Here is a 26,274-nt window from a genome sequence, read left to right as displayed (position 1 = left end):
TTTATATATAGGTCTATAATCTCTCCTTTACTAACATCATACCATTAAAATCATATAAAATCATAGATCTAATTAAGTCTATCTATAATAGTCAAATAAGCATTTCCCAGTTCCTAATCTATGTAAAACTCAACTTTACCCTTTTATGGAAAACTTTCTGGTGACTGAGGGACTTTGTTGCTGGTTCTTTGTTCAGTTATCACTCTTTAAATATTAACATTCTCCAAAAATCAACATGGGGTTCCTCTTCATTTTATCTGTTCCTAAATTTTTAATCATCACCTCTATGTATTCTTGTATCTCCCAAAGTTGAATGCCCTGTGATGATCTGAGGGTCATGCTGACATTACAGTATCTATTTGACATGGCAATGTGGATTTTTGACAGGTGCTTTAAACTGTATATATTCCAAGATAAATTAATTACTCCATTCATTATCTTTCTTCTAACACAGAAACACACAGATAAAGACACACACAGACTCAAATGTGCATGTCCTGTTTTCTTTTGAGGCACCTGTATTGTGAGGGGCCCAATTAATCTTAGGCTACACAGGCTTTAGGCTAGCAACCTCAGAATCATGTTTCTTATTTTCCTCCCTCATCTGCATACATCCAGATGATAGTGCAGTTTCTGAAACTGCTATTTCAAAACGTATCTGTCATTTCCTTTACCATGCCTTGCACTGCTATAAATTAGGCTACTACAGTAGACTGATTGACAACATTACTTCTGCATATTCAGTACCACACTGCTACAAATGATTCTTCTGAAACACGAGTCAAAACAGCTCCGCATTTTTTCTGGAAAACCCACCCAAGACAGTATACCCATAGAGATGCATGCAGTTAAGACTATCTGGGTAATAGTTCGAATATGGGTGTCTTACCTCCTGCTACATACCTCTAGGTAATTGACTTTGAGATCACATTTTTATTTTAGCATGGAATATCCTTTCTATTCTTACTTATTTCCACCTCACAATCTGTTAGAAAGTCTTACCAATTTTCCTCATATACTTTTATTTATTTATTTAATTTTATTTTCTTGTTTAAATTATTACCAATAGTAGTACATCTGCCTCATTTTTTCCTCAGATACTTATTGTATAAATGTACTTGGTGCTCCTCCCAATGCCACTACCCTAGTGAGAGCCACTCTCAGCTTTTACTTGGATCAGTGTAATGCCCTTCTTTGGGCTTCGTTTACATTTCCTCTCTCCTCCTTCTCCATTCAGCAGCCACAGGATTATTTAAAGTTTGAAAGAAAATCAATAATTCTCCTGCTTGATCCCTTCAATGATTGTCCAGTAATATAAGAATAAAGTCCATAGTCAGAAACCTGCATAACCAATCTCCTGGTTACTCTCCAATTTCATTACTTACTATTCACCTTTCTCTTTTTAATTTTTTCTTTCTTTTTCAATTGAAATTTACATTCAGTATTATTTCATTTTTGTTTCAGGTGTACAACATAGTGGATAGACAGTCATATACTTTTTATTAAATTAAATTTATTAGGGTGACATTGGTTAATAAGATTTATAGGTTGTAGTATACAATTCTATGGTACATCATCTGTATATTGCATTGTATGCCTACCACCCAAAGTCAAGTCTTCTTCTTTACAAAGTGAGTCCTGCCAATGTTTCAAGTAAACACTTGACACCATATGTAGTTTTTACAATATGACTATATTCTCTGTGCTGGACTTTACATCCCTGTGCATATTTTGTATCTACTAATTTGTTCACCAATCACTTAATAATGCTCCCACTCTAACTAGAGGACTCCTACTCATATACTTTTCATCACTGGATCTCAATTTAAATGCCACTTCGAAGAATTCTATAACTCCTTTGATGAGTTTTGCTCTTAATTATCCCAAAGCATCCTCGTGGGCACATTTAAAATTTCTAATTTTAACTAACTTTGTCAGTTTCTCTCCTTAAGTCCTTTCCTTTTTCACTACTATTGTGTACTCAACACCTTGCATAGCACTTTAATAAATTTTTGTTTAATTAATGAATAGATAAGGAAATGATAGATGTAGGTGTTAAGGAAGTGTTAACGTAACTTCTGTATGAGTGTTGGGAAATAACCTATATATCAAGTTAATGCATTTTTAAAAATTAATCCACTGGACTGCAGGTGTACAACCTTGATTATCGGGGAGAATCTTTCCAATGAAGGCTCTTGAGAGGCTCAATAGTCTCACTGAAAACACATCTGAGAAATTAATTATATATGCTTTGGAGAGGCAAAGTTGAATAATTAGCACATTTATTTGAAGATGATATTGTGTCAAGTGTCAAAACTTTTGGGCACTGTGCCAAATCGTAGGTATTCATCTACTAACATTTATTTCTGCCCTTAATAACTACTGTTGTAATAGGGAAGAAAGTAATATTAGTTTAGTTCTATCATACATGACAAATATGACTCACCTCCTCAAATTAAACATTATGAAAAATTTTAACATCTAAGGATCTCTCCAAAATCTAAAGAGATATGGTCTATAGATTAAGCTTTTCCATTAGATAAACTTAGAAATAATATTAATGATATTAATACAGTAATCACACACATCTGCATTTTCAATATGTGTAAGTAAAAAAGAATTTTCATATCTGGCTTTTATATTATTTTTCGGTCATCATCCCCTTTCTCTGATATATTTAGAAGCACAGCTTTTCAGAGAACATGCATTTGTAAATGCAATTAAATTATTTTATATTTATATAGCATGCTTTTGGGTTATCATAGTGAAAACTATTTATGGTACAATTTTAATAATGAATGCCTGCACTTGTTATGAAGTTTCTATTTAGTTGTATGTGGTTATATGTTTTTAAAATCATATAAGTTGTGCATTTTTAAAGTCAAAAATTATTTTCTCATTATTATAGTTCTAGATATTGCTGGCTTACTGGAAATTGACTTGAAATTTGATAATACACTAGAATATACAAAATGTACAATATATTTTATATATTTTTTCTTTATTGTATATCACCAAAGTATTTTAGGTTTTGTCAGCTGTTGTTTCAAAAAAGTTCTCTTTCCCTCTCAACTCCCTTTTATACTAAAGTATGTTCAATGTCAAAGCATAGTCATCTGTATAAAAAATACTTAGATATTGAAATGTTTCAAATACAGGTTATCTTAGAAAAAATCAGTATAATAAATAGAGCAGTAGGGAATTCTTTAAAACCTAGTCAACTTCCTTATTAAGTTTGGTAAAGGACACAAACAAAAACATTTGGCAAGTCCTAATACATATATTAGGTCCATATATACAGGGTATCACAAAAAATTTTATTTACACTTTAAATAATTATTAATTCCAATGGGTTAAATCTGAAAAGAAAGAAACATCAACTGAGCTATCAGAAAAAAAAAGTGTGTATACATTTTTAGGAAACACATATTTATACACGCACACATACACACACATATATTTTTTTCTTGGACAAATTATAATTTAATGTATAGATTTTAATGTGCTTAGTACTATACTAGATGGTCAGAAAAATACATAGGATGAATTAGACATAGTCAAAATTCTTACAGAGTTTCACATATTTTGTAAGAGATAAGTATTATTCACAGTGAAATAATCAGAAAATACCACAACCATTGTTGAATTGTTAAATTAGATGGAACACACTAAAATATTATGATAGTTCATTAAAAGTGAGTCAGGAGGAATATGTGTTAGAACTAGTATTTTGGGGGAAGGCTTCATTGTTGATTACAACTACATGAATCTGTATGGATGTTTTAGACAGGCAAGAGAAGGTTATATGATGTTGCTGGATGAAATGATGTAATGGAACCAAAGGCATTATAATTCTGTGAGGCACTAAGGCTTTACAGAATTACAGGCTTTTCTGTCCTTTGTAATTTTTTATCCTTCTCTATTAGCACATCTGTTACAGATGTGTCTCCTCTTCCAGGCTACAAGCTGTTGGACAGAAATTATTCTGTCTCTATTTTCTGCACACTCTGCATTTTTCAAAGCCCAGTGTCTGGCACAAATTAAGGTCTGAATTATGTATCAGTTTATGTATAAAATAATTAAAGAAGAAATAGCCTGCATAGCAGAATAACTTAAATTTGGCATTATATTCAATAGAAGTAATTCCGACTAGATCCTTAAATCGATGTGTTAAAGCCTTTGATATGGGAATTGATGGAAACCGACTTTGAGAAAATCTTTGTTTGAGGTAATGAGGGTAGACGTTGAGCAGGAGCGAATGCAATAGCATTAAAGCAATTAAGGTTCCAGTTTCCAGTGTCAGAGTTTGAGTAATGAGATTCAATGAACCTCTACAAAAGGATCATGAAGTTGCCACAGAAAAGAAACAAACACTTCAAATTCTCAAGCACTGTAAAGAAATACTTTAAAAAGTCCTGTTGTTAATATTTTATTCTTTGACTTTTTATAAGGAAGCGGAACTCCTAGATAAAAGAGATTCATCTCCAGTAAAAACAACAACAAAAACTTTTAATGGTCCATAAAAAATTGATGATGGTAGTATTAACAGTGTGGTTAACATTTTCTAAAATATACACAACTTACCAACCATTTATTCTACTGAGGTGCTCACCATCTTAGATTAATCTAGGATATGTTGAACAGAAGGAGGTAACCATTAGCCTAATATGGTTTTTAGCTTCAAAAGATTACAGACTTACATCAAAGCTCTAGAGAGCATAAATCTGGAGATGACTAAATTATTCATTGCCCTATTTGCCTAACCAGCAAGAGTGGTCTTGGGTTCAGTCTCTAGATATAACTTCTTAATCATCGGCACTCAAGATGCATTGCTCCCTTGCTACATATTTCTGAGGCATTTTCTTTAAAGTGTTGCTATAGCAACTTCTATAATATCTAGTGCAAAATAGTGAACTTAACTAAAACTCTGGTAATGACCAGAATATCTTTTATATGGTAAGGAGTTGAAATTCCCTCTGCAAAATATATTAACAGCCATACCTTTACCTAAGTTGTCTGATTATTCTTTAATATTTGAAGGATTATTTCATTCCTTCACCCTCTTATAACCTATTATAAGTGTTGATAGAGACATTCAACTGTGCATGTAAGTTTTCCAAATGAAATTCTTCCTCTGGCAAATCTGTCTCCATAGTTATTACCTAGTTTGTGAGTTTTAGGTTGCCTTCCCAAATACTCTTTCTGTCCTAGAGATTAGTGCCTACTTGTTTCATTTTTATTTAACTGTAAAAGTGAGTGCAAAATTCTTTTTTTATATCAGAGAGCTGAGACAGAGATGTTAAATGTTTAGTACAGCACTTCAATTAATATCACTGTGTTAATTTTTTAACTTTCCCAAGAAAGACAGATTTTTGTCACATATTGTGCATTTCTACTACTAGAGTAGGCATTAGGGACTCAGGGTTTGGTCTGGCATTATAACAATACACTACCCCCTGGTATAAATTTTTACTGATACAAACTTCCTGGGTATCATTGCATTGCATCAGCCATCTATCTCACATTTTCCTAATGAATAATGATTTTGCAATTTTTTAATATTCTTGTTAACCCTTTCTCCATCTTTGGTGAAATATCTGTCCCAATTCCTGCCCACTTTTATCTGTATTGTTTGTCTTCTTAGTATTGACTTGTCATTGTTTTTCTTCAATAAATTATGAATTCAAGTCTCTTATCAGATATACTAGAGGCCCAGTGCACGAAATTCGGGGTTTCCCTCAGCCCAGCCTGCATCCTCTTCAATCTGGGACCCCTCGGGGGATGTCCACAGGGATCAGGCCTAAACAGGCAGTTGGACATCCCTCTCCCAATCCGGGACTGCTGGTTCCCAACCACTCGCCTGCCTGCCTGCCTGATTGCCCATTACCGCTTCAGCCTGCCAGCCTGATCACCCCCTAACTACTCCCCTGCCAGCCTGATTGATGCCTAAATGCTCCCCTGCCAGCCCAATCACCCCTAACTTCGCTCCCCTGCTGGCCTGGTCACCTGTAACTGCCCTCCTCTGCAAGCCCAGTCCCCCCCAACTCCCCTCCCCTGCTGGCCTGGTCGCTCCTAACTGCCCTCCCCTGCTGGCCTTATCACTCACAATTGCCCTCCCCTGCTGGCCATCTTGTGGCAGCCATCTTGTGACCACATGGGGGTGCTATATTGTGAGAGGGCATGGTGGTCAATTTGCATATCACCTCTATTATATAGAATGATTTGCAGATATTTTCTCACAGGGTATGTGTTTTGTTTCTCATATTCTTAGTAGTGTTTTTTTGAAGAGCATAAGCTTTTATTTTGAGAAAGTTTAATTTATTATTTTCTTTCTTTTCATATATTACTAGAGGCCTGGTGCACAATATTTATGCACTGGGGGGAGGGGGGCCCCTCAGCTCCGCCTGCGCCCTCTCAGAATTTGGGACCCTTCAGGGGATGTCTTTCTGCCTTTGGGGAGCAGGCCTAAACTGGCAGGTGGACATCCCTCGAGGGGTCCTTAACCCTGCTGCTGCTGCCGCTGCACTCGTCAGCCATGAGCCCGGGTTATTCCACCAGGGGGAAGCTCCTGAGTTGAGTGTCTGCTCCCTGGTGGTCAGTGCATGTCATAGCAACCGGTCATTCTGCTGTTCAGTCGATTTGCATGTTAGCCTTTTATTATATAGGATTATACTTTTGGTGTCATATCTAAAACTTTTGTGAACCTATATTCTGCTCCTGATAGAATTTTGATAGTGGTTACATTGAATTTACAAATCAAATAAATATGGAGAATTCCCACCTTAAAATATTGAGTCCATCCATGAATATGTATTCTTTCCACATATCCTTAAATTTCTTTCAATAATGTTATAGATTTTGAAATTATTTTTATTAAATTTATTCCTAGTTTATCATTTTTGATACTACTGTGAATGGGATTGATTTTATTTTTGGATTGTTCATTTCTAATACTAGTATATGAAAAGACAATAGATTTTGTTTAACCTTGTTATTTGTTAGTTCTCATAGATTCTTGTAGATTCCTTAGTATTTTCTTTTTTTCTATCACCATTTATCCCCTCTATGCCCTCTTTCACCTCCCCTGCAATAACCACACTTAGTATTTTTTACATAGATGATTATTTCTTCTGCAAGTGTAGTTTTACATCTGCTTTTCCAATCTGATGGCTTTTGTTGTTGTTCCTTTATGTGTATAATTGCACTGACTAGAACATCAAGTACAAGGTTGAATAGAAGTGGTGAGATCATCCTTTTCTTGTTCCTGATCTTAGGGAAAATCATTCCGTCTCTCATAATTACATATAATGCTAGCTGTAGGTTTTATTGTAGATGCTTTGTATCAGATTGAAGATATTCCTTTGTATTGCTAGTTCATTGAGAATTTTTTCATAAATGGATATTTGGTTTTATCAATTGCTTTATCTGTATTTTTTTTAGATTATTATGTGCAATCTGAAAATCCTCCTACCCTTGATGTCACCTATTAAGTAATTTTCTATCCACAGACCTCCTAACTCTGCTCTTTACTATCAATACTGTGTTAACTGAATTTGGAGTTGAATTGAGTCTGATCTCTCTCCCCTATTGTAATAGTCTTGACATCTGTTGCAAAGGTCCTGAATAAAGTCTTCCTTACCATTTTTTAAATATTTTATTAATTTTTAGAGACAGAGGAAAGGAGAGGGATAGAGAGGTAGACACATTGATGAGAGAGAAACATCATCTATCAGCTGCCTCCTGCACACCCTCTCAGGTTATGTGGCCTGACTGGGAATCAAACTGGTGATCTCTTGGTTCCTGGGGTGATGCTCAACCGCTGAACCACACCAGCTGGGCTTCCTTACCATTTTTACAAATATCAGAATAGTTACTTATTTAACAATCTCTAGATTTATTTATATTTTAATTACCAGGTTTTTGTTTTGTTTTGCTTCAACTGGATATCATAGTACCTCGGGACTTTGAATGTTGGCCTTGAGGATTTTTTTTTTAATTACATGTCTGGAGTTTACTTGCTGTATCTGCTTCCCTTAAGTGTGCAGCTCCTAACGTCGCTGCATGATTTTTGCTTTGATTCATATTTTTAATGTTTACCTGGCTCTTTATAAGTTGTTTCTATTTCTGCATCGCTTGATGTCAGCCAGTCACTTAGACCAAGATTTGCACAAGCACCTCAAGACCATGAGGCGTCCACCTGGGCGAGCTGGTCTGGGTTTAGTTTGGGGAGAGCACTGACAGTCCAGGCGCTGCTCAGGACCTCTGCCTGGCATTGACCTTTCCGCAGGCCTTGTCATGTGTCCCCTCTGCGTGTGTGTGGTTCCAGACAGGAGCAGGAAGTGTATTCCGCCCTTCTGTGGGGCTCTTATTAGCTGGTTCTTTCTGCTAAACTTCTGGCTTGTTCACTGCTTCTCCCCATGGGGACCACAACCTGTATTGGCAGAGGTGAGGTTGCTCTCCATTCAGTCCCCACTGTGCCTAATTCCTGTATTAACTCCACATCAAAGTCAGTCTGTTTTCTCTTAAGGAAAATCTGTTGCTTTCCATGGCCAGTCCTCCCCTTATAAGTAAACCTTACATGCTATCTGCATCTGGGGGGGCGGGGGGCGGTGGCAGTGCTGGGGAAGTGGGGGATAGGATGACACTCAAAAATGGCCCCTGACCCCTGCTTTTTAAATCTAAAGTGACAGCAATCTTCATGAATCATTTCTTTCAATATGTGCACTTCACTTAATCTTTATAGTCCCAAATAGTGAGTTTTGACTGTTTTGCTTGGATTTTTACTTACTTTTCAGAAAAAGAATTGTCTGACCTCTTCATCCCACCAGAACCAGGGGTCCTACTTTTTAGATACCCCTTGTTACCATTTTTAAAGAGCAAATTCAGTCATCTGCTAGTGAGGGGACCAGATATAGTGTACAAAGAAGGGGACAGAGTATTGAAAATAAGGATTCCTGTGATTAAAGTGGAGGGAAGCAAATAAAATAATGACACTGTATTGATAGGGTAAAATGCCTCTTCTTTTTACTGAAATAAGTAAAATGAATATTTTCAGGCATCAATTTTAGTTTGTAGTTTGTTTTTATAAAAAGAGAAAATTTCCTATGGTTTTACATCATTATCATGTAAGTGTATTCATTTTATAAGACCTAAAATTTTATATTACGTATCAAAAATTATAAGATAATAGATATGTTGGTGTACTGAATTCTTGCTTTTTCAAATGAAAATAAAGGAAATATTATCTGAAGGAACTGGAATATCACAAGTTGTTTAATGTGACAGTCATTCTGCAAACTATTCCACAGGTCTTTAAAAACTGTGCTTCTTATATTTTCACAAATAGACAAAACAAGGAAGAGGACAATTCTACCTTATTAAATGCAAAATACAAAATTAAAGATGGCAGCATGACATACTTGGAGATAACTGTGAATGTCTTAAATTACAGTGTGTTCTTTTTTCTATCAAAGCTAAAAATCAAAATAAACCAAGCCCCAGACACTATCTGAGTTTCTGGAAAGGGCAGAGAATGTCTCCTTAATGAGTATTTTTTAAGTAAGTCCTCTGCACAGTACTGTCTCTCACCTTTTATGCTCTCCAAGTGAAATTAATTCAAAGTTAGAATAGACTCCTGCTTTTTAAATCTAAAGTTACAGAAATCTTCAAGAAATCCCTACTAATAGACAATCTCCCTTAATAATAAAAAGCACTAGATTGAAACAAATATGTAGATGATGAGGTTTCCAATGTAGTTTTTATCATTAAGTGTGCTCCATTTGTGTCTGTATAAATCAGAAAAACCTTTCATAATAGCAGAAGTATCCTGTGTGTATCATAGAAATCAATATTGCTTTGTTCTTTATTGTGTGACTGGTATTTATGCTGTTTATCAAAACTTTTTTTTCTTCAACTTTATTTTTTTTACCCATTTTAGGGGAAAAAAATATTTCAGTCCATTTTTTGAAGACCAGCACAGTTCTATCATGATTTTTATTATAAACTAGAGGCCTGGTGCACAAAATTCATGCGTGGGTAAGGTCCCTAGGCCTGGCCAGTGATCAGGGCTAATCTGTAGGGCTACCAGTGGTGCCTGTGGGCTGGGGGCAGCTCCTGCATTGAGCATATGCCCCCTGGTGATCATTGCGCGTCATAGCGACAGGTCGTTCTGCCAGTCATTCTGCAGTTTGGTCTATTTGCATATTAGGCTTTTATTATAGAGAATAAAGGATGCAGAGACTACTGTACATATTAAATATCAACTATAAGAGAATCCTTTCATTATTTATTTGCCTCACACTGATTCTCAAACTTTCTCAAAGCCCATAAAACCCTCTACCATGTCTCTGTAATTTCATCACATGTTGGCCTTTCTCTGATCATAGTCAGCTTTTCTCAGAGCCTTATTCATTCCCTTTCCCTCAGGGTTCTCACAAGGCCCTTTCCTGTTCCATGAACTGCTCTTGATCCATACTCTTCCATCATGTTCTCATCTGTGAGACCCAGTTTAATCTACGCCAAAAGACTTTGATATCTACTCTGCATCACACTCATTGTTTTTTATAATTATTTTTCGAATACCACTTGTTAAAACGTGTCAATATGGATTCCCTTTCTTACCAACGTTTTTTCATATATAGTAAATTTTAAAAAAATAAGCAGGACCTAATTTTATTTACCAACTTTAGTCTACAGCAGTGATGGCGAACCTATGACACGTGTGTCAGAGGTGACACGCGAATTCATTTTTTTGGTTGATTTTTCTTTGTTAAATGGCATTTAAATATATAAAATACATATCAAAAATATAAATCTTTGTTTTACTATGGTTGAAAATATCAAAAAATTTCTATATGTGACATGGCACCAGAGTTAAGTTAGGGTTTTTCAAAATGCTGACACGCCGAGCTCAAAAGGTTCGCCATCACTGGTCTACAGCCAGCTCCCAGCACAGTGCCTGAGACCATGTAGGTTCTCATTATATTATCTTGAAATGAATGTTTTCCTCCAGATTATTATTTTCCCTAAATTAAGTTTGGAAAATAATTCTGGTATTATGATTACCACCAAATAGATGGATGGAGCTAAGTGTCAGGCCCACCCAAACAAGGACTATGAAGGGGATGAATTACTTCCCAGAGGAAAATGAGGGGCTCTTCCTAGAAACAAGGACCCAAGATGCCCATGAGGCAAAAATACCAAATGATTAACACACTCGTGATCAATTCAATCATATTTCATTTCTAGTGAAAATATACTTATTCATATAAGAAGACTACATTCACACTTTTATTTTATAGTTTAGGTCTGTGATTATTTCTATGTCAACTATGACTTTTATTCCATCCCTACTTCATTTTTGAGACTCCAATTTGTTTTTGGCTTATTTATTACACTACTCCTTGCTAGTGGTTTCTAGCACTAGAAAAAATTAGCTTATCAGTGGTTTGCTGGCCATGCAGTTTCAGGGGTGTTTTTGTCACCTGTGTTTTGTTTTTGTTTTTTGGGTTTTTTTTTTGGTATTTATGGCACCTCCCAGATGAGTGCCTTCTTCACTTTAATTACAATCCAGCTTATCCTTCCTTCCAACATCATTTATGAAAATGTTAAATAAGACCAGCCATAATACCTATATCCCTGAAGCATGCTCCTCTATCCTTTTTAACTTGATGCATTGCCATTTATCATTAAATTCCTTTATCCAATTTAAGTCCCAGAAAGAATGTTAATATTGAGTGCAATTTGAGCTAAATTTTAATTAAGATTCCCTGAGACATGTGTTAAGTGATTTACTATAATCAAAATTGATATCTCCTTTGCTACCCATGTCTTCCAATTTTCTAATTTTATCCACACACAAAAGGGAATGAGTTTGTCTGGCTTGAATAGTTCTCCATAAATATACATCATTCATTTTGACAGATTCTGGAAATAGTTTCCTTCTCCTTTGCCTTTAGGACTATGTCTGTCATTCTCACATAAGCCTTTCCTCTGGCAACCACATCTATCTAGCACCAAATACCTAAGCTTAGATTTAGCTGAATTAATGCCAACCTCCCAAATTCATTCTCTCTCTCTCTCTCTCTCTCTCTCTCTCTCTCTCTCTCTCTCTCTCTCTCTCTTTCTCCTCCTATTTCTATACATATTATCACTCTAAATACAGTGGGTAATAAAACTAGAAATAGAATATGCACAATATTTTCCGTAGATGGCATGATGGGGTGTGTAAAGCACTTTGCACGTCATCAGGACAATAAATATAAACATTTGAAAGCACCATTAGTGCCCTAACCAGTTTGGCTCAGTGGATAGAGCATCGGCCTGCAGACTCAAGGGTCCCAGGTTTGTTTCGGTCAAGGGCATGTACCTTGGTTGCGGGCAGAGAGTGTGCAGGAGGCAGCTGATCGATGTTTTTATCTCTCTATTCCTCTCCCTTCATAATATATATCTAAAACAAAAAAAACAACTTGCTATGCAAAATTGAGTTGTTTTTTTTATTTTGTTTTTAAAAAAAGAAAGGGCCATTAGTTAAAATCAGGTTCCTGAATTTGAATTCGGCTTTCAAGGTAAATATGCACACTCACATTTTATGAGTGTCCAGCAATCCCCCCCAAAGGAGTCTGTTAATGGTAAAGAACCACAGTTTTCTAGGAGTGACATTCATGGATGAAAATATATAAGAAAATGTCAGTAAATGAAAACATTTTCCTGCAAGTTTATTTATTAAAATCATGTGGGGGTTTTTTCTTTAGTCAAAAGAACACTTTTAATTGTGTTTTTCTTATGTGTAAAATGGGGCCACTTTTCTCATCCATCACTTTTAGTATGGTAAAAACAGAAAATTTTGTGAATGTTTATAAAACATTTATATGATTTTCCACTAGAGTTTATTTCCCCCCCTTAAGTAAATGTATTTTTATCAGGAGCCTTATTTATTGTTATCATCTTCATTATGCCATGTGAAACTAATAATGGTTACTCTGTTTACACACAAAAATGACCCAAATATAGCATTTAACTGATAGATATCATTTTCTCTAAAATAATTATAAATATGTGCAAATTTGCCTTATAGATGCTTATGAAGTATCATTTCAGGTACTCTGAATTGAATCCCTTTCCTAAAAAAGAAAAAAAGGTTCTTGTGCTTCATATTCTAATTTTTTAGTTATTCTACACTTACAGATGCATTTGTTTGATTTTTAAAAGCTAATACTCTAGGCCTTGTTAATGACTTATAAGTCAGTGTGAACAGATTATAAAAATCTTTCCTAAATCCAATGTACATAAAGGGACTTGAGAATAAAAGAATCTCTGGGAGACAAAAGGGAAAACATTAAGAATGGGGGGGGGGTAGGGAGGCAAGAAATGAGAGCAAAAGGAAGAATGAGAGTAATAAAAGCCAACTCCACCCGTTTCCATTTCTCCAGGCCTCAGTTTGTGTAATATGTGTGTATGTGTCAAGAACAGGAGGTAAAATAGAGAAAAAACATTACATTTTTCTATAGGGATATTAGATTTACTTCGGAGCTTTCCTCTTTTTGCCTTTATTAAGTTAAAATAACGGTAGTCTTCAAGACACAAAAACTTTTTCTTCAATCACTCTTACAAGAAAAATAAAAGAGAGAGAAATCCTTCCTGCTGCGATTGCTGCAGCAGCATAGCCAAACCTGGTCGCCTCGATTCCAGAAAACAAGAGCATATACGCCAAGAAAACTTCCTTCACTTATTTTCTGTCTTTGAAAGCAAGCTGCTTTTGCTGGGGGGAAAATAACACGATAGTGAAAAGTTAAGTCCCGGAGGATTGATGTTGTGATTTTCAATTCCAGCTCACTGCAGTGGACGCAGACGAAGGGTCGAATGGGGAGATCTCCTATGAAATCCTGATTGGGGATCAGGGGGACTTCATCATCAATAGAGAAACAGGGCTTATCACCATCGCTCCAGGGGTGGAACTGATAGTTGGGCGGACCTACGCGCTCACCGTCCAGGCCGCGGATAATGCTCCTCCTGCAGAGAGAAGGTAATTTACGTTAGAACCAAAGCAGTGTTTTCATCGCTCCCATTTAACCCCGTAATTAAATTTAAGAAGCACAGCAAGCGTCCTTTCATCCTATGAACATCTAAATTAGATCAGAAAATCAGAGGGACCGGATTCTTAGGAATTGCATATCCTTATTCGGTTCAGTTGTGGGAAGAGGAAAGTAAAGAGAAGATTAAACCACAAAATAATTAACTATAATTTCACAGATATGAAGGATGCAGGTCTCTGTTCAGGGGCAGGGGGAGTGCAGAGCGGAAACTGGAAAATATCAGAGACATGTATCTAATTTACTACTGAAAAGCAAGGTTGATGATAGTGAGACCTCAGAGAGCAGTAATATGGAATGTCTCAGATTTGCAGCCATGTCTCAGTGTCTGGGTAATTATTAAAATATATATATTCTACCTATATACATATATATACACATAAACATATATATATTCTACCTATAGAATTTATCATTTATCTATAGAATATATCAATATACACTGAGTGGCCAGATTATTATGACCACCCATCAATTCAATGAAGTGAATTAGTAATGCAAATAATAATAATAATAAAACCTTGAGAGTATTTGCTTAGGAAGTTTTCAATATTCAGTATTTTTGGAAGTGTCCATGAAGTACTGATGGGATGGTCATAATAATCTGGCCGGTCATAATAGTCTGGCCACTCAGTGTATATTCTCTGTGTACATACTCAGCTAGATATTGAGAGGGTAAAAAGCAAAACTTCTCACTATTAAAATTGCATTTATCTAGTCACCTACCTGAGCTATCCGTTTTATTAATGTCTTGCTTATTTCCAGATTTTCTGTATGCATTTCAAGAAAATGTGAATGAATATAAATGCATTTCTGCACCTTGCTGAGTTTTTTTCTCCCTCACAACATATCCTGGATTATCTTTCCTTACGAATACTTAATACTTCCCTCAAAACTTTTTCACAGCTACATAATATTCCTTTATATGTAGATAATACTCTTTAAAAAATTCACTGCAGATGGGTTTTTAAATTTCAGTTGCTCTTTTACTGACAATAAAGAAATAAATAGCATTGAACATACATCATTTTCTATGTGGGCACGTATGTCAATAGAGTGAATTCCCAGAAGCGAAGCCAAAGGGTATATGCACTTGTAGGTTTTAGCAATAACTGCCAAATTGTATTTTGTGAAAGGGCGAGGGCTAGGCCCTCCACCTTGCCCCAGGGTAAAGGCTACACCCTCCATCTTGCCCCAGGGTAAGGGCTACGTCCTCCATCTTACCTTGGCCACGTGCTTGGCAAGAAGGTTCTTCCCGGAAGTCTAAGACTCTGCTAGCCACACCCAGGAACAAGACATCGACTTGCGCCTGGCCAATTGGCAAAGCACAATCCTTTCTCCTCCCCTTACTCCAACCCCCCCTATATAACCGGTCTCTAGGAGGGGTTCTCTCTCTTCGCCACTTGGCTTGTCGTTGTGTCGGTGAATCTGGTGGACGGGGAGCCGAGCTAGCTTGAAATACAGATTCTTATGCTTTTGCATCGGATTGGCTCCCTGATGTGGTTTCTTGGGAATCTTGAAATCTGGGCATAACATTTTGTAGGTCTTAAAACAATTTACAATTCCAGTTGCCAAGTTGAGAATGATTAATTTTACACAGTCTCCTAGATGTGTGTCACATCAAATATTTGGGTTTTTGCAAATCAGATAGGTAAAAAATAGCACATTTCATATCCATTTGTTTATGAGTTTGAGTACAATTCTTATGTTTAAGAGCCAGTTCTATTTTTCTGTAAAATCTGTGTTCCTAGTCATTACCCATCTTTCTATTGATATGTAAGCCCAGGTAACAATTATTGTAGGTTTTCTCCTCGTGATTTATTAGCTTCTTGCCGTGTGTTTAAATCTTTGTTGTATTAGGGATTTATCCTACTGTACAGTGAGTGGTATTGATCCAGCAAGATTTTTTTAGGAAATTTTGCCATTTTCTCCACTCAGTACTGGGTGTAGCTAGAGTAGGTTTACAGGTGTGAGTACATGAAATAGCTTATTTTTGTATTATTATTAATTAATTATTGTATTATTTTGCATATGAACAAATGTAAACCTACTCTTGTCCCACCCTGTATATTAGATAGTTCATCTTTTTCTCACTAATTATAAATGTTACAGCTATTATATCATGTATTTTCTTATGTATATGAATTTGGCTCTAGACTTGTTCTTCTATTCCATTAGCTGACCTATTTTTTCGTGAGTAATTGTCACACAATTTGAATTGTTCAGGTTTTAAACTATGCTTTATGATATGGTGGTGCTACCTTACCTGAATGCTGTTTTTCCTCAAAAATTTCCTGGTTAATCTTTCTGTTATTTTCCTTTCCTTTAAGTTTACACAAGTTAGTTCAGTGTTGTTGTTGTTTTTAACTATATATGTATGTGTGTGTGTGTGTGTGTGTGTGTGTGTGTGTGTATTTAAATATAGGTATTTTGAATATATTTTTATTGATTTCAGAGGAGGAGAGAGATATAGAAACATAAATGATGAACAAGAATCATTGATTGGCTGTCTCCTCCATACCCCACAATGAGGATTGAGCCTGCACCCTGGGCATTTGCCCTAAGAATTGAACGCCGACCTCCAGGTTCATAGGTCAACGCTCAACCACTGAGCCATGCTGGCCGGGCTTAACTATATTTTTATTGAGAACATATCAAATTTATAATTAATTACTTAGGGTTAAATTTTATCATTTTGATGATGAATCTTTCTAACCAAGAACTTTCTGTCTCTTTATTTGTATGCTTTATTTATGTCCTTTAGTAGTTTTTATTTTTTTAAATGTTTTCTTTATACAAGTCCTATACATTTTTTTGTTGGTCTGTTTCTGTATCTTGTTATTGTAAATAGAGTTCTTTTTTCTTATTCTTTTTTCTGGTTGATGTTTGTATATATGGAAGCTATTAGTCTCTTTATATATTTTTTAATCTACTTTCTCATTTAATTATCTTATTTTTGTAATTTTCAGTTGATTTCTTTATATTATCCAGGATTGTATTTTATAAATAGTGATACTTTTATATCGTTCTATCCATTATTTTTCTTTTAATTTCACTTGCTAGTTCTTACAATAAACATGCTTTTTCTTTTTTTTAATTAGTGGGAATGTTCCCCATGCTCCCTCATTTTATTAGAGTCTTGGTTTAAAAAAATATATTTTATTAACTTAAGAAACTATTTTTCTATTCCTATTTTATTAACTTTTTGAAAATAAGAATGGTAGCCCTGGCCAGTGTCCCAATGGTTAGAGTGCCCCCCTGCACATGGAAGGGTCATGAGTTCGATTCCCCATCAGGGCATGTAACTGGGTTGTTGGATTGATCCCTGTCCTGGTCTGGGCGCATGCAGTAGGCAACCAATATCTCTCTCTCTTCCCTTTCCTCTCTCCCTCCCTTCCACTCTGTCTTAAAAAATAAAATAAAAGTAAGGATGATGGTTAATTCAGGTCAAATAAATATCTACCATCTATGCAGACAGTAATGACTTTTCTTCTTGAGCTAATGGTATGATGGTTGACCTTAATAGATGTTGTTTCTAAATAAATCTATTTTACATTTTTGGTATGAATTCCACTAGGTCATGACATTTTAATTTTGAAATTTAGTTGCTGGATTATGTTTGTTATTTTGTTTAGTGAAAATAGTGTGTGTTTTTCTTTTTGAGAATTTTATGAAGATTTTCTATACTTGTTACGATACCTCATAAAATAAATAAACAAAACCCACAAATAAATACAAGAATTAACTAGTGTAACAGCAAGTATAAATGAATTATAAAAATATTAAAATAATAAATAAAGCTGAAACCGGTTTGGCTCAGTGGATAGAGCGTCGGCCTGTGGACTGAAAGGGTCCCAGGTTCGATTCCGGTCAAGGGCATGTACTTGGGTTGCTTTTTCTTTTTGAGAATTTTATGAAGATTTTCTATACTTGTTACAATACCTCATCGATGTTTCTAACTCTCTATCTCTCTCCCTTCCTCTCTGTAAAAAATCAATAAAATATATTTAAATTATAAAAATATTAAAATAATAAATAAATCCAAATTTGGTTCTCTGAAAAAGAAAGAAACAGCAACAAAAATGAAAACATAATAAAATGAATAAACCCAGCTAATCTACTAAAAAAGGAAGAAAGTACAAATTTACATAATAAATTCTAAGATGGAAATAATACAGAAACAAAATAAATTAAATTTATTACAAGAGACAGTTTTGCTTTAATCATGTAAAATTTGAAAACATGAATAAAGGGAATAATTTTTAAAGAAGATAATAATTTACATAATTGATCCCCCAAATTAAGAGAATAATCTTATAGAGGAAATAGCAAAAGTGCTCAAAGAGCTACTACCCAGAATTACACCAGAGCCAGGCAAATTGGCAGAACTGTAACAAAAACAAAAACAAAAAAACAAAAAACAAAAACATTGGGAGTGAGTCTTTTCTCTCCTTTTTGCTCTGTTCCTGAGCAGATAAAAAAGCAGCACAAAGGGCGAATTTTTCTCTTCACACCCCTCTTATCTTTGATCATGGAGATTTGGGAGGTGGACCCCTAGTTTCTCATTGGTATTTCCAGACTCTTCTTTCTAATTCTCCTTATTATCCTCCCTTTTAATCTCGCAAGAATGTACCATCCTTTACCCTTCCTTAATACTATCAGCTACAGATGACAGGTTCCTCTTCCATTACCTCTTCTTCTGCCTAACCTCACCTCCCACTGTTGTCTGCAGATTTTCAGGTCACTCTTACAGAGTTTGATTTCTGTCTTACTGGCATTTACTTCCACAGTAGTTGGGTCAGAATTCTCGGTGACTTCAATATTCAATATGTGCTTTAAAGCATCTGCAAACTTGTCGTCACCCTAGGCAACTATCCTTGGAGACATGCTTAGTGCCTGTCTTCTTTCAAACTCCAAACATGACCTTGAGCAACAGCTCTAAGCTCGACCTTGAAAACATGCTCAGAAGGCAACGATTCCCACCACTTTCATTTTGAACATCGCAATCCAAGCCACTGTTCTCTCTACTTCAGGGCTCTGAAAACCTCCTCTAATTAGAAGTCTAATTAGACTTTTGCCTGAGCCCCCTTCAGTGGACTGCATGATTCTGGTAACAATGTCATCTTTCCCTTTGCTTAAAATTTTTAGTGGTTTTACATTTCAATTTGAAGTAAAAGGCACAATCATTAAAATGGCCAATGGGGCCCAGCACAATGTGTCATCTGCCATCAGCCACAGGACACTCCCTCTTGTCATATCTTGTTACCTGGTCTTCTGCTTAGTCCACCCCAGTTAGCTCCCTGGTCGCCTCTCTGTCCTTGAGGCTTGCAGCTACCTTCAAACCTTTGAACTTCACTTTCATCTCCTCTCAGACTATACCAGCTACTCCCTCGGCTTTCTCCATGGCCTCATTTCCTCCAGGTTTTTACCCCATTTTCACTTTCTCTGTGAAGCCTTTTCTAACACCTATTTACAGTTGCAAGAGCCTCCCAATACTGTAAGATCCCTTTCATGTTATTTATCTTCTGTGCTGATCACCATGCAAGTGCTATATGTGTTTTTATTTAGAGTATGACGTGTATTGTCTGCCTCGCCTCCTCCCCTCTAGAGTGCTGGTACCAAGGACAAGAATCATTGTGGTTTGGTTGTCTCACATGTGCAGAGGCCAAAACAATTCCTGGAATGTCCTATATTCTTAACATACATGCTTTTGTTTTGTTTTCCTAGGTTCTTAACAAACGTCATTTTTAGTTTTTAAATAAATAAATTGGAATAAGGGACAGTATAATACAAAACTCACATCTAGTTTTGGGTTCCCAAAATGTGGAGGCAGATTTGAAATTGTTCTCCTTTCCCTTATGGTAAACACTAATTCTATCTAATTTTGTTTCTAATAAGTGGGGGAAAAAATAGTTGTCGGTGAGAATAAGATTTTCTATTTAGCCCAACAAACCAATGATTTATTATGTAACTTCCATTTACTATGCTATGGGAATACAAAAATAAAAAATAGTAACATTTGCAGGTTAAAAAAGTGTGGAAATAGAAGTATAAAACAATTACATTTAGTTTAACATGATACATTTGATATTGAGATAAATACTTGGCTTTTGGGGCTTTGAGGAGGACAGTTGTCATAATGAGGGAGTACTTCGCAGGCTTCCTAAACAAAATTAGTTTAGGAAAATGAGTAGAGGTTAACCAGGTGAAAAGAGTATGTCACATTTTTACCAGCCTTAGAGGTCTGAAATAGCTTGGTGCTTATGGATAACCACAAGTCAGTCAGTGTTACCTACCAGTGCATACTAGTAAACTGTGATTAAAGGAGAATTACAGTCCAACTCATGAAAAATTTAATTTTCCTTGTTAAGAAGCTTGGATTTATCTAGTCAATGGAAGGAATCGTTGGAAGAACTTAACATTAGAAAGTCATGTGGAATTATTTTAGTCTTAGGAAAATCACTCTGTTGACCCTATAGAAGACACATTTGTGGGGGACAAAATTGTAGTCAGAGAAATTAGAAAGAACACCACCAGAGGAGTCCAGGGAAAATGTTGCTACTGATGGCTTGACAAGAGCATGTTGGGAAGAACAGAGAAATGGAATTGTCAAAGTAAGAAAAAAATTCCAAGGTTTTTTTCTACATGACTGGGTGGTGGTGATGTTAAATGGTGTACATGGTTTGGGTGAAGGGGATGAGTTCTGTTTTGAACATATTTAGTTGGACATGGCCATAGTTCATATATCCAAATAGCAAGTGGATGTATATTCCTGAAGGTACTGTTTCTTGTGAAGAAGCATATTGAATATTTCTATGTAGTGAGTAATTACAGGATCTAAACTAAGAGTCAAAGTTTGAACAAATTTTAAATAATAGCTTCATTCATGCTGAGCTTGCCTGAAGAGGAATTAAACATGATTGATGCTATTTAATTACCATGCACTAGGGCCAGAAACCATGCAAGCTACTTTACATACAACATTTCTAATTTTAACAACATTATGTTTCCTGTATAATTATATTTTTGCAGACCAAAAATTTGAATCTGAAAGAGAATAATTGACTTAGCCAAGTGACCCCTTGCCTACCCTCCCTCCCACCCAGTAAACAAGTACTAGAATCATAATTTGAACTCAAGACAATTCGATTCTAAACCTTCTCCTCCACTCTATTTCATATCCATAACCTTATGTAGTAATTATTTTGGAGAAAGACATACTACAATTGCGTAATAACAGTGCTAATAATGCTAATTATAAGAATAACGGCACCTGCTGTTTTATCATTTAAACTTTTATTAAAGTCCTTTAATAGTCATTATTTTTTGTAACTTTTTTGTTAAAGATAGTACTATCCCAGTCTAATCTATATGTGCTTATATATTATGATGAATGTGTTTTTAACCACTTTATTATTTAATGAGTGAAATTGTATAATCCACTCTTATTCAGTTCCTATTTGCAAGTCATATCTCTGATTTGCCTAGATAAGCCTGCAATAATCTGTACAATACAGTTGATTGTTTAACAATGTGGGCTTTAGGGGAGCTGACCTCCAACATAGTGGAAAATATGCATGTAACTAGTCTGTTCTCTTCATACATGGATTCCCAACCACAGAGTTGACCCTGGATCAACTCAGGTATGAACTGTGTGGGTGAATTTAACTGTTGGCAAATTGAAAAATAATGCATATAAATGGATTCACACAGTTTAAACATGAGTCCTTCAAGGTCAACTGTAATAGGTTTTTACTTGCATGAAATTGTACTCCACTCCAGGAACCAAAGTGCCACCTTCAGAATCTGAATATACAGGACTCGTTGATGACACTAGGCATTTAGTTGACCTAGTGTCATTGTTTTCTTTATGGACAATGATTGATCACTAAAAGCTCACTAATAATGTTTGGTCAAATATCAAGTGGACCTGCAGAGAATATACCTCCATTCTACCAGCTTGGATAGTGTCAAATTCCTTATAGGATAATGGCATATGCTATTTTCTAGAGGAAGATTAAGTCTTCAAATTGAGCTGATGAATGAACTGAAGAGTGAGGTTTTGCTTCCAGTATTTCCATACAGAAGGCAGATGCTATTGAAAATTATTAACATAAAAGTATAGATTGTGATGTCATGTACAAATGCCAGCAACAGTGGCACGTAAACCTAATTAAATAGTAACATTAAAAAACAATCATTTATCTTAATATTTTTATATTGGTGACCTCCATTCATAAGTTTAAATACAACTCTCAAAATAAGAATTTTGTTGTTGTTATTATTCTGTTTGAGTAGACTAGCTAAATAGTAAGAGTAAAAGGAGCAATAGTCTATCATGTTTTTACTTTTTTAAAAGATTAAAAACAAAATATTAAAAAATAATTAAATGCTAGGATATAACATTTTTTGGTATATGTAGGTCTCATGTGCTTGAATTAAATTACATAAATATGTTTTTAATCTTAACATGAATAAAGAACTACTATTAAGTATTTATGAAGACATAGAGAATATAAGACAGTCTCCCCCAAATATCTTATAACGGAAGTATTATAAAACCATTGATGCATGGCATGGCATACTTTTTTGAGTCCCAATTTTTCTCATGGAATTTAAGGCTATATCTAATTAATGCAAGATTAAATCATCCATTTGCAAATAAAGTATTTTTTATTCTGAATATACTTTAAAATAACTTCACACAATATATTTAATATTAATAAAAATGAAGGTGGTATTTGTTTTAGCAAAAATCTACTGAGTTTCCACAATCCCTAGCCTCTTGTGGAGGCACTGAAAATATAAGATTTCTGCCCTTGTAGCATTCACATAGAGGCACAGGTAAACCTGGACATGTCACAGTAGATGATTATAAGTGTAGGATAACTTGGATAGGAATGATAATGGTATTGCCAAGCAGAGGGAACACTAAAAGCAAAGACACAGAGACATGAGAAGCCATGCTGTGTTGTGGGTGCTATGTATTACTTGGCACATCTGAGCATATTATTAAACTTCTGAAAATCTTTCAACCAGTTTCCATTGTTGTTAAAATGAAGTATAAGTATAGTACATAAGTACCTGTCCCTTATCCATCTCGCTTTGCCCAATTTAGATCCCTTTCTTAGTCATACAAATTTTATAGTTTTTTTATTGCTCTGTAAATTTGCACATTTCCTCCTCTCTGTAATGCCCTGTGCATTTTACATCTAAGTACATCTTGCATCTTAAGACTCTGTCTTCGTAGAAGTCCCTGAGAAGTCTCTCTGAATCTCTTATATTTATTTTATTATGAAATCTTTGCTTCCTATAGAATCCACTCTGAACTTCCAAAATAGTAAAATAGAATCCATTAACATTGAACTAAAAATACAGCTTTTCTAACACAATATTGCTGGGAGACAAAGTAAAAAAGAAGGTAATTTCTCTGTCTTTAATCTAATAAAGAAAACAAAATAAACACTATAACCTTCACTTTAGAAACAAGGTAGAAGTGTAGAGTTACAACTAAACACCTTGTAGGATATGTTGAAACATATAATAGAAAATTACAATCTTCTACGTGCATTTTATTACTGAGTATTATTGTCATATCAAAAAATGACTTTTTATCATTTTAAATTATACCATTTGCAGGCTTAAACACTTTAAGTCTATCTTCCCAACTGCTTCTTTATTCATATTTTATTTTGTCTTAGAAAAAAATAGTGCTATGGATGATGCTTCATTCATGATATAAATAATTATCAAACTTGAAATAACTTATGATTTCCTACAAGATAACATCCATCATTACAAACTAAGGATGTTTTATACTCACACAGAAACACACATCAGATAAGTAAAAATTCTCCAATTTACTCCCCAAATTTGTTCTTGTGAAACGTGGGGTGAAAAGACAGGCAGATTTTGAATTCAGGAGCCTTGCCTTTTAGTTTATCTAATTAACTTTGTAATTAACTTTATAACCTGAATTCAGTCACTTAATCTTTTTTACTTTCTAATCCTCTTTCATAAAATGAGAGAGTTAAATTAATGGGTTTCAAGGGTCTTTCAAAAATCTTAAGATTATTTAAGAAAGTAGATCACATGTCTTGTTCTACTCTGACCTTCATTGCCCTATGAGAAAGAGAAAAGCTTTACAATTTTCATTTTTAGAAATATTCATCCACATTTTATGGGCTACATTATAAAAATAAAATTTGTATTATACAGGTGCTCAGTTTTATGCATTGAATACTAGCTATAAAAAGTACATATAAAATGTTCACATAAAACATTATTTATCTAGTGACTGTCCTATTTTAATATGTACTTACCTGATGCTGTTGAGTTACTACTGCATATTAACACATTATTGATACCATGTTACTGTAAATCCTATTATCTAGTTTTAGGAAAGCTAATTCTGACACTGTGCTGACATTAGGGATAAAAAGGAGATAGCATCTTACAAAGCAAGAACCCTCAAATAGGTCAATGCTTATTTAAACACATTGTAGGGAAGTGCCAGTATTTCCCAGATGAAAAATGCAAGACCTTGAAAAATGCAAGACTTGGAAATATGATCTTCCTCAAATAAGCCTAAGATCACAGTCTAAAGGGGTAAAAACATAATGACTTCTTCTAGTATTTGAGTTATTGTGGAAAGGAGGAGCGGAAGCAAAGGAGTAAAGGCAGATGGAGGTGACAGTCATATTGGACCACAGAGGCTCTCTGTTCTAGGGTCTAAGGTCTTTGTATTTTGCAATTTTTTAGTTTCTTCTCTATGACAGGTACACAGGCCTCATCTGAGTTGGAGGTCCTTGCTGTAGTATTGGGGATGTAAAGAATTTAGCCTTCCAATGGGAAAGTTGTCAAAGGGGGAAGAATAAGGAAATACACAAAGTATAGTAAGTTTAGTGTAAAAGATACTTTCACAAAATGGGAAGAGATTCATATTCTGGTAAATATTTTTGTAAAGTATTCCAGATCAGTAAGCTGAACCTTTAAGCAGGAAGGATCTCACTTTTTGAAAGTCAGCTTTGAATTTGGAGTACAGGTGAGTTCTAAGTTTTTTTCTTCCTAAAAGGGAATCTTTCACCTATAGGGTTATTGAGGAGAGCGTTAGGTCAGTTTGTAGAGAAAACCTTGGGCTACTAATTTAGAAAGAAGTTGAGCCTGCTTGTTTTACTTGCCAAGAGCTTCTGGAACAGTGGTCTCCGAAACTGAGTGTGTGTGTGTGTGTGTGTGTGTGTGTGTAAAGCCTTGTATATCTATGGAAAATGTAGATTCTTATGCCCCACACCAAGTGATTTTCATTCCAAAGGTCCAATCCCTAAGACTCATCACACTCTATTCTGGGGAGTGGGGAGGGGATACCAGGCCTGTAGGTATTTAATCTAGAAAAGTGAAAGAATGCAATTAAAACCTCTAAAATATGAAGCCTAAGGTAAGTACAAGCTTATTTACCCCATTACATAAAGTACAGTTTGAAAGCTTGTTTTGAAAATTTATCCATAATAACTGATAAATATGTTTTTACAGGTATTACATATCCTATATAATAAAGAGCTAATATGCAAATGGATGCCACACCCTTGTGCCCTCACTGGGGCCAGGGGACCTGAGGCCACGCCCCCCGCCCAGCAGGGCTTGTTGGGGAACCTAAGGCTGCGGCCCCCCCCACCCAGCGCTGGGCTGGGGGACCTAAGGTTGTACCCCCTGCCCTGCAGGGCTTGATGAGGGTAGGGCTGGCTGGGTCTGGGTCTCGTGCAATTTCGAGGCACATGTGGGTGGGTGGGGATTTGACTCTGGGTCCCACGGCACACCCCAGACTCTGACAGGAGGGAGATTTTCATATACATTTTACTAATTTTCTTTCATCTCTGACATTTCTATTATAGAGAAAGGGCAAATAGCAATATTAAAATATTTTCTCTAATTCCCTTTTAATATGCACAAATTTTGTACACCAGGCCACTAGTACATATATAAACATATGCATGCATACACACAAGTGAACACGCCAATATAAATGTGTAATATTATATAATCCTTATGCTAACTTTAGATATTATTATTCTCATTTCACAGGCTTGGTTGTTAAAATATTTTGAAGTGAAATGAAATTAGAATTTGATTAAAGTGATAAAATCAGAGGCAAAAATTAATACAGATAGTTTAACTAATTATAAAAATC

General features: G+C 35.3%; 1 protein-coding gene across 16 annotated transcripts in view; it reads left to right on the top strand.

The window, feature by feature from the left end:
• Positions 1-26,274, top strand: part of PCDH15 (protocadherin related 15) — a 537,899-nt gene that overhangs the window by 286,681 nt on the left and 224,944 nt on the right. For all 16 annotated transcript variants that reach the window (XM_023764291.1, XM_023764288.1, XM_023764290.1 and 13 more), the window contains one exon: positions 13,830-14,023. In XM_023764291.1, the coding sequence (XP_023620059.1) occupies positions 13,830-14,023 (194 nt within the window). The remainder of the gene's footprint in view (positions 1-13,829; positions 14,024-26,274) is intronic.

Source organism: Myotis lucifugus, unplaced genomic scaffold (assembly GCF_000147115.1).
Source record: "Myotis lucifugus unplaced genomic scaffold, Myoluc2.0 scaffold_326, whole genome shotgun sequence".
Classification (NCBI taxonomy): domain Eukaryota; kingdom Metazoa; phylum Chordata; class Mammalia; order Chiroptera; family Vespertilionidae; genus Myotis; species Myotis lucifugus.
This window is presented reverse-complemented; position numbering and strand designations above follow the sequence as displayed.